Below are 12,651 nucleotides of genomic sequence, written 5' to 3' on the forward strand. Positions count from 1 at the left end.
ACTTCCACATTTCTACTAACATAGGTCCCTTATTTATCAATCACAAAACAGCTACTGATGTCATAGAAAAATAACTAGATAATTTATCTTTGTCCTTAAATTTTTTAAAATGACCATGATTTGGAAAGCACTGTTTGAAATATAAATTTTTTGTATTATTAATAATAATAACATGTCATTAGAAAAATGAGGGAAAGAGAAGTTAAGGAACCTGCCCATGGTTCCAGTAAGTGGCAGAGCAAAGGTTAGGAGTCAGGTAGTTTAGATGAAAAGTTACTTAGCCATGATCCTAGGCTAGCTTTTTCTAACACAGGCATAATTATCTCCATTGCACATATGGAAACTGAGGTGTGATCCAGCATGAGATGTGACCAATATTAGCTATGTAGTCACATAGTTAATAACTGGCAAAGCTAGAATTTGAACCTAGATATCTCCTTCCAAAAGCCCTGTTTCCTCAAAATTCTCTACCTACATCTCAGCGTTCTTTCTTGGCAACTCCTTATCACAGCCTTTAAACTTAGGAGTTCCTCAGGATTACAAGTGTAGTTCTTATCATTCATGCCCAGGATCTCAATAATATTGATACATGAAACATCAAACCAATTTTTCCAGTCCCCGCTTTTCTTCTGTATTCCAGACAGGTATATCCAACTGCCAAATTTACAGATCTACTTAATATCACAGATACAACCCATGTGTTGCAAATGAACTTTGCTTGTCCATTTTGTTTTCCTTCCACTGTTTCTCAGAGCAATGAATAAGACAGGCAAATTCCCATATTCTGGTAGCTTACAGTTTAGTGGGAGAGCCACTCACAAGGGAATCACATCCTACTCACATTTAAACTACATAAATTTAATCAATTATGTAATTATTCTTGGGTTGGCAGATGGAGAGAGAACCATTAAAATACTGTAACTAAGCAATAATTTAGTAACTCAAATTATGACACATCTGGTACTCAGGGAGCATTTATCAAAACTGTACTACTGTAATAAGGAAGTGTACCAGTTATGATGAAAATGTACAGTAGGGAGAATGAAACTAGCTGAGGGGATCAGGTGCACTTTTTCCAGAAAGTAACTCTAAGCCAGTGCAGAAAGGTGGGAATTATCCTGGTCTATGTGTTGGTGGGGGTGGGTGAGGAGGAAGAGCTTTCCTGGTAGAGGGAATGGCATGTGTGATGACCCTGCAGTAAGAAAGGAATGGATGTTTAAGGAACTGAAAACAGTGGCGAGGAGCATAGCAAGCCCACAGGAAGTGTGATTATACAAAGATGGAAGAAGAGGCAGGCAAAATCACATCCCACTGGGTTTTGAAGACACACACGGCTGTAGGGTGTAGGCAGCCTAACCACATGAAGGGTATGGAGACTGAAAACTGGCATACACATGCCCCATCTACAGAGGCCAGCAGCTACTCAACTCTAGATGCAATGGAGGAAAGCTGGTTCAGGGTGCCCCGATCTTCTAATTTTTTAAGCAAAACCAGAAATCTGGACTTTAATATGCAATCCTCCATATTCTTAATATTAGCGTCCAATTTTCAAAAATTAAGACATTGTGATGGCAAGCAGACCACACATCAGCTGTTTAGTTGGGATCTGTGGCCACCAATTTTCAATATGATTATATTTTAACATATTGCAGTTTAGTATGAGTTCATAATGATACACATAAAAAGTGAAGATGTCAATAGACAATGTTATACAACATAGGTCCTGAGTTGAGAAGAGAGGTGTATGCAATGGACTTCATTCTACTGTATTATCCAATCTTAGCTCTGTTTTCCGATTTAATATTTTGTAACATCTTTCAAACACGGTCTGGACTACCTCGTGTTAAAACTGTAAAGAAAAAAGTCTTAATCACCATAACCAACTTCATCCCTGAAAATGCTGCTCTAGTGTCCCTTTCACTTTGAGGCTGTCCAGACGCTCCTGTTCATGCCAGATGCAGGTCCTCTTCCTTTCAGGGAGCCGGCGCTCGCCTGCGCCACAGCATCTCTGTGTTGAATTCAGTCTGCAGCTGGACTGGGAACAGATCAAGAGGAGACACAGTATCTTATTAATTTGGAACCTGGCAGACCGATCTGTGGGCATAATGGTTGAAGAGTGAAGTGGAAAGATATTTTGAGCCCATACGTGCACTGCTCTTAGGATACGAGGGGTAAGCTGTACAGATTACTGGAATGATGGGTGACCGACCAGGGAAGGACTCATAAGACCCCCTCCCTCTCCCACCATACTGGCAAAGATAACGGTCAGTTGCTGAGCAAAATAGTTTGGGAAACTCTTCAGTCGGACCAACGGTGAATCTCAAACATCTCTACACCGCTGAAATCTTTTCGCTCCTGCTCTATCCCTTTCTTAAAGGCTGTACTTTCGCCCCCAAAGTTTCCTAAGAAAAAAAGGACGGGCATTGATTTTCCCGGCTCCTTCGCAGACCTTTCCTCCTTGCGTCGCTTGGTCTCAGTCCTAGCCGCTTTCCATGCACCCTGTCGCTAACTTTTCCTTTCTGCATGAGAACCTACATCGTGTATGTACGGTTGCTCTCTGGGGCTCCCAGCAGAGGGGTGGCCAGAGACCACGGGACGTACAGACATTTCGTTGCAGAAGGTGGGTAGCGGCAAGATCAACCTTCCAGCTTTCCGGAATCCCAGTTGCCCCAGCCTCTAGGACCGCGCGCGTCCAGCGGGGATTGGGGGTGTGGCTTCGAGGGCCTCGTACCTGGATTGGCTCCAAGCGGCAGGTCCCAGGCCAATCAGGAGCGGGGGAGGACCCCGTGGCGGGGCTTAGGTCTCCCGCCTGGCGCACAGCGTGTTCCGGGGTTCCAGGCTGTCCAGGGACTGGGCGACCCTGCTTGCTGCGGGCGGCTGCTGACCCTCGTCCTCCCGGTCAGGGGGCCAAGATAATGGCCTCCGTCCGTGTGGCAGCGGCAAGACGGGGCCTCTGCCGAGCCTCTCTGCTCCTCCTCCGGCGCCGCTACCAGACGGAGAAAGGGGTCTACGGCTACCGGCCGAGGAAGCCCCAGAGATGGGAGCCCCAGGGTGGCCTGGCGCGCCCCCCAGGTCGGGAATGGAGCCAGGCCGTGGGCCTGGCGTCTGGGGAGGCAGGGAATCCCACTGCCGGGCCCGCCGTGGGGTGCAGTTGAGGGGAGGTCGGCCTTTAGGGGGCCTGAGTGAATGCGCAAGCTGTTGGGGAGGAAGGGGAGGCGAGTGGGCTGAGGACGCGACGAGGCTGGTGTCGTCAGTGTCCGGTTACCCTCAGTCCTGCCTCAGTAGTTCGGGAACCTTGAGGCCGGTCTCTCAGTGTTGGTTCCACGCTCGCGCTTGTATTTTCTTCCCATCTTTCGAGTTCTGACTGGTTTTGTGAGGTCTTGTCTTTTTTATTCCTTGGTTGCAAACGTGTGGGAACTTAGCTCTTTGTGGAGGCGGGGCTGCAGGAAAAGGAAAGTTCTAAGATTTCCCAGCTCCTCTAATTTGCCCAAGGATACGTTTCCAGGGCTGTATCCAAGGCTCGTGTGAGAGGAACGTGTAGAGGTCACGACTGGACCACAGGGCTGAAGAGGGCAGTTCGTTGGTGGTCTTGGACAGCATGGTATTTATTATTATCTGTCTCCGCGGTCTAACTAGCTTCTTACTATAATTTCAGAGTTTAAAACTCTTTGCTGAATTTAGGACACTGTTACTGGTGTAAATTTTAATAGATTAGGAGACATAAATATCAGTTTTTGGAACCTTTCTTGCATGCTTCTATGCAAGAGGCTAATTTTGAGTATTTGGCTTGTGGTGCAGTTATTTTATCTATTATGGTGCAAAGTTATTTCATCCTCACAGAGTGGAAGAAGAATACAGATTGATTTTTAGAGGAAAATCATCTGGCATCTTCTATCCAGTTATTAGACTAACAGTGAATATCCTGCTTCATCATCTAAGCACCTGACCTTTGAATCTTCATCACACATTGGAGCCTCAAAGTTTTGCCCTCAACCTCAGGGGACATTCAAATGAAGCTGTTTTCTGTCTCTTGGATGCAGTGCGGTTTCTTTAGGGAAGGCGTTTTGGCCAACTAGATTGTTAATCTCTTAAGGTTAAGACTACAGGTTATTTTATTTCACAAATTGAGTGTCAAGAATTTTTGATATCACTTGCACTCAAACTCAAGTGTGCATTCAGGTAACTTTGAAGGATGTTTAAACTGCCAGTTCCCAGGCCTCTCTTCTCCCCAAGGTTCTAAATGAGTGGTCTGAGATGAGCTTCAGGAATACGTTTTTATCAGGCACCCAAGTGATTCTCTTGCAAGAGGCCCATGGCCTCCAATGGCCAAATATTGTTATAAAGGATCTATATACAGGACATGTGTTGACAATCTCTTCATTTAAGATCGTATTAGCAGGTGCTCAGTGCACAATTATTGTGATCTCGTTTGAGGTTTTCCCTCACAATTGGGTCTCTATTCCTTTCCTATTAACAGCCTGGCACCTGAGAATTAAGTGTTTAAAACCTGGTCCATGGTTCTTAACTAAAGACTGTGTCCAAATCATCTCGGGAGCTTTGGGTTGGTGTGGTTTGAAAAATATATCTGAAGATGGTTTTGCATGTAATCCCTTCCCTCCTCCCTCATCACCAAATTGTCCCTCCACCCCAAGCCTACTGCCCAGACTACTAATTAACTTGCTGTGTGGTGAAGTTGCTCAGTCAAATTTGAAAGTTAGTATGCAGAACTGCAGGCTAAGGATACCATTTATTTTTGGTATCATTAATATATAATTACATGAGCAACATTGTAGTTATTAGATTCCCCCTATTTACAAGTCCCCACCACATACCCCATTACAGTCACTGTCCAGCAGCATAGTAAGATGCTTTAGAATCACTATTTGTCTTCTTTGTGCTATACTGCCTTTCCGTGTCCCCCCGTCCCGCTACATTATGTGTGATAATCATAATGCCCCTTATTTCCCTTCTCCCTCCCTTTCCACCCCACACTCCAGTCCCTTTCCTTTTGGCAACTGTTAGTCCATTCTTGGGTTCTGTGAGTCTGCTGCTGTTTTGTTCCTTCAGTTTTTGCTCTATTCTTATGCTCCACAGATGAGTGAAATCATTTGGTACTTGTCTTTCTCCACCTGGCTGATTTCACTGAGCATAACACCCTCTAGCTCCATCCATATTGTCGCAGATGGTAGGATTTATTTTCTTCCTATGGCTGAATAATACTCCATTGTATATATGTACCACCACTTCTTTATCCATTCATCTACTTATGGACACTTAGGTTGCTTCCATTTCTTGGCTATTGTAAATAGTGCTGTGATAAACATAAAGGTGCATATGTCTTCTTGAGACAGGGAAACTGCATTCTTAGGGTAAATTCCTAGGAGTGGAATTCCTGGGTCAAAAGGTATTTCTATTTTTAGTTTTTTGAGGAACCTTCATACTGCTTTCTACAGAGGTTGAACTAGTTTACATTCCCACCAGCACTGTAGGAGGGTTCCCCTTTCTCTGCATCCTCGCCAGCATTTGTTGTTCCTATTCTTTTCTATGTTGGCCATCCTAACTGGCATGAGGTGATATCTCATTATGGTTTTAATGTGCATATCCCTCATGATTAGTGATGTGGAGCATCTTTTCATGTGCCTGTTGGCCATCTGAATTTCTTTGGAGAATTGTCTCTTCATATTCTCTGTACATTTTTAATAGGGTTACTTGCTTTTTGTGTGTTGAGGTGTATGAGTTCTTTATATATTTTGGATGTTAAACCCTTGTCAGATACATAACCCCTTGTCATTTACAAATATGTTCTCCCATACTGTAGGATGCCTTCTTGTTCTGGTGATAGTGTCCTTTTCTGTACAGAAGCTTTTTAGCATGATGTAGTTTCATGTGTTCATTTTTTATTTTGTTTCCCTCGCCCTTGAAGGGATTACATGCAAAATCACCTCCAGATATATTTTTCAAACCACACATTTATTTTGTTTCCCTTGTCCCTTGCATGACAGCACAGTTACATGTGAGCATGGGCTGATTAGTCACTAATCCATTGAGATGTCTTATTTAAAAGGAACGAGTGAGTGGTTAGAGTAGTATGACCCTGAAGTAAGAACCAGATGCCAGATATAGATTCAACATAGCTACCCCCAGTCTCAATGGGCTCAGATCAATTATTCACAGCCTAAATGATGAACAAGATATTCGTAAAATAGGAGGTCTATTCCATACCCTTCCTACCACTACCTCTGCTCTCATACTCGACATGCATTCAGGAAAAAGTTGTTCATGTTTATATTCAAGAGATTTTTGCCTGTTTTCTTCTAAAAGTTTTATCATTTCATGACTTACATTCAGGTATTTGATCCAGTTTGAGTTTACTTTTGTGCATGGGGTTAGACAATAATCCAGTTTCATTCTCTTGCATATAACTGTCCGGTTTTACCAATACCAGCTGTTGAAGAGGCTGTCATTTCTGCATTGTATATCCATGGCTCCTTTGTCATTTATTAATTGACTGTATATGCTTGGGTTTATATCTGGGCTCTCTAGTCTGTTCCATTGGTCTATGAGTCTGTTCTTGTGCCAGTACGAAATTGTCTTGATTACTGTGGCTTTTTAGTAGAGCTTGAAGTTGGGGAGTGTAGTCCCCCAAGCTTTGTTCTTCCTTCTCAGAATTGCTTTGGCTATTCAGGGTCTTTTATGGTTCCATATGAGTTTAGAAGTGTTTGTTTTAGTTCATTGAAGAATGGTAATTTGATAGGAATTGCATTGAATCTGTAGATTGCTTTAGGCAGGATGGCCATTTTGACATTATTCTTCCTATCCATGAGCATGGGATGTGTTTCCATTTATTGGTATCTTCTTTAATTTGTCTCATGAGTGTTTTGTAGTTTTCAGAGTATAGGTCTTTCACTTCCTTGGTTAGGTTTATTCCTAGTATTTTATTCTTTTTGACGCAATTGTGAATGGAATTGTTTTCATGATTTCTCTTTCTGCTGGTTCATCATTAGTGTATAGGAAACTGACAGATTTCTGTGTATTAATTTTGTATCCCACAACTTTGCTGAATTCAGATATTAGATCTACTAGTTTTGGAGTGGATTCTTTAGGGTTTTTTATGTACTATATCATGTCATCTGCAAACAGGGACAGTTTGATTTCTTCCATGCCAATGTGGATGCCTTTATTTCTTTGTGTAGTCTGATTGCCATGGCTAGGACCTCCAGAACTATATTGAATAAAAGTGGGGAGAGTGGGCATCCTTGTCTTGTTCCTGATCTTAAAGGAAAAGCTTTCAGCTTCTCCCTGTTAAGTATAATATTGGCTGTGGGTTTGTCAGACATGATCTTTACTATGTTGAGGTACTTGCCCTCTATACCCATTTTGCTGAGAGTTTTTATCAGGAATGGATGTTGAATTTTGTCAAATACTTTTCAGCATCAATGGAGCTGATCATGTGTTTTTTGTCCTTCTTTTTATTGATGTGGTGGATGTTGCTGATGGTTTTTCAAATGTTGTACCATCCTTGCATCCCTGGGATGAATCCCACTTGGTCATGGTGTATGATCTTCTTTGAATTCGGTTTGCTAATATTTTGTTGAGTATTTTTGCATCTGTGTTCATCAGGAATATTGGTCTGTAATTTTCTTGGTTTGTAGTGTCTTTGTCTGGTTTTGGTATTAGAGTAATGTTGGTCTCGTAGAATGAGTTTCAGAGTATTCCCTTCTCTTCTACTTTTTGGGAACCTTCAAGGAGGATGGGTATTAGGTCTTCACTAAATGTTTGATAAAATTCAGCAGTGAAACCATCTGGTCCAGGAGTTTTGTTCTTATATGGTTTTTTTATTATGAATTCAATTTCCTTGCTGGTAATTGGTCAATTCAGATTTTCTGTTTCTTCCTCGATCAGCCTTGGAAGGTTGTATTTTTCTAGAAAGTTGTCCATTTCTTCTAGGTTATCTGTTTTGTTGGCATATAATTTTTCATAGTATTCTCTCATAATTCTTTGCATTTCTGTGGTGTCTGTCATGATTTTTCCTTTTTCATTTCTGATTCTGTTAATGTGTGTAGACTCTCTTTTTTTTTTGGTAAGTCTGGCTAGGGGTTTATCAATTTTGTTTATTTTTCAAAGAACGAGCTCCTGGTTTCATTGATTCTTTCTATTGTTTTATTCTTCTCGATTTTATTTTTTTCTGCTCTAATCTTTATTATGTCCATCCTTCCACTGACTTTGGGCCTCATTTCTTCTTCCTTTTCTAGTTTTGTTGATTGTGGGTTTAGACTGTTCATTTGGAATTGTTCTTCTTTCCTGAGGTAGGCCTGTATTCCACTATACTTCCCTTTTAACATGGCATTCGCTACATCCCACTGATTTTGCGTTGTTGAATTATTGTTGTCATTTGTCTCCATATATTGCTTGATCTCTGTTTTTTATTTTGTCATTGATCCATTGATTATTTAGGAGCATGTTATTAAGCCTCCATGTGTTTGTGGGCTTTTTCATTTTCTTTGTGTAATTTATTTCTACCTTCATACCTTTGTGGTCTGAGAAGCTGGTTGGTGCAATTTCAATCTTTTTAATTTACTGAGGCTCTTTTTGTGGCCTAGTATATGATCTATTCTTGAAAATGTTCCATGTGAACTTGAGAAGTATGTGTGTCCTGTTGCTTTTGGATGGAGTGTTCTGTAGATGTCCGTTAGGTCCATCTGTTCTAATATGTTGTTCAGTGCCTGTATCTCTTTACTTATTTTCTGTCTGGTTGATCTGTCCTTTGGAGTAAGCAGTGTGTTGAAGTCTCCTAAAATGAATGCATTGCATTCTATTTCCCCGTTTAATTCTGTTAGTATTTGTTTCACTTATGTAGGTGATCCTGTGTTGGGTGCATAGATATTTACAATAGTTACATCCTCTTGTTGGACTGATCCTTTTATCATTATGTAATGTCCTTCTTTGTCTCTTGTTACTTTCTTGGTTTTGAAGTCTATTTTGTCTGTTACAAGTACTACAACTCCTACTTTTTTCTCCCTGTTAGTTGCCTGAAATATCTTTTTCCATCCCTTTACTTTCAGTCTGTATATGTCTTTGGGTTTGAAGTCAATCTCTTGTGGGCAGCATATAGATGGGTCTTGTTTTTTTATCCATTCAGTGACTCTATGTCTTTTGATTGGTGCACTCAGACCATTTACATTTAGGGTGATTATTGATAGATGTGTACTTATTGCCATTGCCGGCTTTAGATTCGTGGTTACCAAAGGTTCAAGAGCAATTCCTTTACTGTCTAATAGTCTAATTTAACTCACTTAGTATGCTATTACAAACACAACCTAAAGGTTCTTTTTTTTTTCCTCCTCCATTCTTTATATGTTAGATATCATATTCTGTACTGTTTGTCTGTCCCTTGATTGACTTTGGGGGTAGTTGCTTTGATTTTGCATCTGCTTAGTAAGTAATTGTCCAACTTTGCTGTGGTTTTATTTCCCTTATTTATTTACTATATCTAATCTGCTTTTAAATCCCTGGTGACAGCTATTTAGCCTTAGGACTACTTCTCTCTATAGCAGTCCCTCCAAAATGCACTGTAGAGGTGGTGTGTGGGAGGTAAATCCTCTCAGCTTTTGCTTATCTGAAAATTGTCTAAACCCTCCTTCATATTTAAATGATAACCTTGCTGGGTAGAGTATTCTTGGTTTGGGGCCCTTCTTTTTCATTGCATTAAATATATCATGCCAATCCCTTCTGGGCTGTAAGATTTCTATTGAGAAATCTGATGATAAACTGATGAGTTTTCCTTTGTATGTGATCTTTATTCTCTCTGTAGCTGCTTTTGAAAGTCTGTCTTTATGCTTCATCTTTGCCATTTTAATTATTATATGTCTTGATGTTGTCTTCCTTGGGTCCCTTGTGTTGGGAGATCTGTGCACCTCCATGGTCTGAGAGACTATCTCCTTCTCCAGACAGTCAAAGTTTTCAGCAATTACCTCGTCAATGACACTTTCTATCCCTTTTTCTCTCTCTCTCTTCTTCTTCTTCTGGTACCCCTGTAATGCAAATATTGTTCCATTTGGATTGGTCACACAGTTCTCTCAATATTCTTTCATTCTTAGAGATCCTTTTATCTCTGTGTACCTTAGCTTCTTTGGCTTCCTCTTCTCTAATTTCTATTCCATTTACCATCTCTTCTACTACATCTAATCTGCTTTTAAATACCTCCATTGTATGTTTCATTTCAGATATGGAATTTCTTAATGATTGAATCTCCTTCTTAAATTCATTCCTGAGTTCTTGAATATTTTTCTGTACCTCCATGAGCAAGTTTGTGATTTTTATTTTAAACTGTCTTTCAGGAAGATTGGTGAGTTCAGTTTCATTTGGCCCTTTTTCTGGGATTTGTGAGATTTGGTCGGAACCAGGTTCGTTTGATGTTTCATATTTCTGTGTGATGCCCTCTAGTGCCCAGAAGCTCCATTCTCTGGAGCTGCTCAGCCCCTGGAGTGAGGTTGGGGGTTGCAGGGGAGTGGCGCTGGTGCCTGAGGGGAGCAAAGAACTGTTTCCTGATTCCCGGCTGCCGTGCCTGTCTCCAGTGTCAAAGTCAGTGGCCTGAGCACACAGGTGTAAGCCTCTATGCTCTGCGTCTCTAGCTCTTGTAGCATCCCATCTCTTGTGGCACTGATGCCAGCACAGTGACTGCCGGTTTGCAAGCTGGTGCCAGCAGGCCAGAAGGAAGGCACAATAGGCTGCATGTCACAGTGGGGGGTCTTGGAGATGAGTAGCCAGCCAGGGGGTTGGAGCACCTGAAGCTGCTCAATGTTCCCAACCTGATGGGCAGACTGTGCCCAACCTTGTCCACCTATCCCTTCTCCGGCACAGCAAGCTCCATGCAAACCCACCCCTTCAGCAACCCTTTCACTGCTAGGAAGCCTCTCAGACCACCCGCCTTTCCTTTATCCCAGAGTGTCTGGATGTGGATTCCCATCCTCCACAAATGGCCAGAATCTCAGTCTCTCAAGCACTCCACCTGTCCCAGCTCACCAACCCTACCAACCTCCAGAGCACCACACAATGTAGGTTTGTGTTCCAAAGCAGATGTCCAGGCCTTGGTGTTCAGCAGTCTTAGGTTTCCACCCCCTCCCCTCTCCATTTCTCTTCCTCCCGCTGGTGAGCTGGAGTGGGGGAAGGGCTTGGGTCCTGCCAGATCAGGGCTTTGGTACATTACCCTGTTTCGTGAGGTCTACTCTGTTCTCCAGGTGTATGTAGTCTGGTGCAGCCTTCTTTCCTGTTGCCATTTTAGGGTTAGTTGTATTAACTGTATTTTCATACTATGTGTGTTTTGGGGAGGAGTTCTGTCTTACCTCTCATGCTGCCATTTTGAATCTAAGGATGCCATTTTATGTGTTATTGGAAGGGGAGAGTAAAATCAATACTGGGAACAATTGTTTGTTGCAGTTACAGGATCTGGTTTAAGGAATTTTGTTGCTAAGAGCAATAACTATTAAATTTTCCTTATTTTCTTACTCTGTATAAAATTTAAAGGCAAGTAGGGCATTTTGTAACTTTTTTCATGATTTCCATTGCATGTAGATCTGTGAGAGTTTCTTTTTCTTTTTGTTTCAGAAAGTATCACAGTATTTGTAATAACTCTTTTTGCAGATCATTATCTCCAGCTAAGCTGTGGGAGAAAGGCAAGGAGAATTGCATGGGTCACTTTCCACATTCTGGCCAACAGGAAGGAGGAAAGGGGGAAGGGAAATGAACACCCTTATCTTTAAGAGCAAAACTCAGGAGTGGCATACATCACTTTTTCTACCTTATCATTGGTCATAACTTAGTCACATGGTTACACTGGCTGTATGGAAGGCTGGGACCTGTATCTCTATTCTGGGTGGCCATATATTCACCTGTCCATTACCAGGAAACAAAAGGGGTGCAGATTTGGGAGTTATAGCAGTCTCTGCTGCAGATGAGTTATAAAAATCTGGGACAAGCAGTCCACTTTCAACTTTTTCACCTCACACTTGATGTCAAATTTTGAGCACTTATATTCTCCAAACCTCGCTTTCTTTACATTTTCAATAATTGGCATCTAAGCCTTCAGTTCTGGTCTGCTGCAAAAAACAAAATAGTTTAATTAAGGGTTCTTAACCTGTGTCCTTGCATTGCTATGAAAAGATTTCAGAGGGTCTGTGCACTTTGCACAGTTCTGTGTGTGTCTGTTTTTAGGCAAAGAACCTGTAGCATTCTTTACATTCTCAAAGAGATCCATGACTTCAAAATGGAAAATGCTGGTATACTGGTATGTAAATGTATAACCTGGTTCCCTTGTAACTTAGTCCATTCTTTCTAAAATATTGGTTTCATTGAGTCATTTTCTTTCTCAAGTCTTCAAAGGTTTTACTTACCTCTCAGAATAAAATCCAAATTCTTTAGCTTGTGCCTTTAGCTCAGTGCCCTTCATGTTTCTTGACTCATCCTACCTTTTTAATTAGCTCCACATAAATTTCCCCATGTTCTTGCCTTAATCCAAAGCCTTTCTCCCCTTCCTGGGGCCTCCCTACTTCTTACCCATTCCCCACAGTCCAACTCCATTCCCATCTCTTCTGTGATACTTTCCAGACAACTTCAGGCTTTCCTAATCTGAACTCCTTTGACTTTCAGCATGGG

General features: G+C 41.6%; 1 protein-coding gene across 3 annotated transcripts in view; it reads left to right on the forward strand.

Annotated features, from left to right (window-relative positions):
* The first annotated feature begins 2,791 nt into the window (after positions 1-2,791).
* The window catches only part of DHTKD1 (dehydrogenase E1 and transketolase domain containing 1), a 75,063-nt gene continuing 65,203 nt past the window's right edge, over positions 2,792-12,651 (forward strand). For 2 of the 3 annotated variants that reach the window (XM_017658370.3, XM_017658371.3), the window contains exon 1: positions 2,792-3,072. In XM_017658370.3, the coding sequence (XP_017513859.3) occupies positions 2,916-3,072 (157 nt within the window). In that variant the 5' untranslated portion in view covers positions 2,792-2,915. The remainder of the gene's footprint in view (positions 3,073-12,651) is intronic. The other variant, XM_017658368.3, reaches the window with a different exon arrangement.

This window comes from Manis javanica, chromosome 2 (genome assembly GCF_040802235.1).
Source record: "Manis javanica isolate MJ-LG chromosome 2, MJ_LKY, whole genome shotgun sequence".
In the NCBI taxonomy this organism is placed as follows: domain Eukaryota; kingdom Metazoa; phylum Chordata; class Mammalia; order Pholidota; family Manidae; genus Manis; species Manis javanica.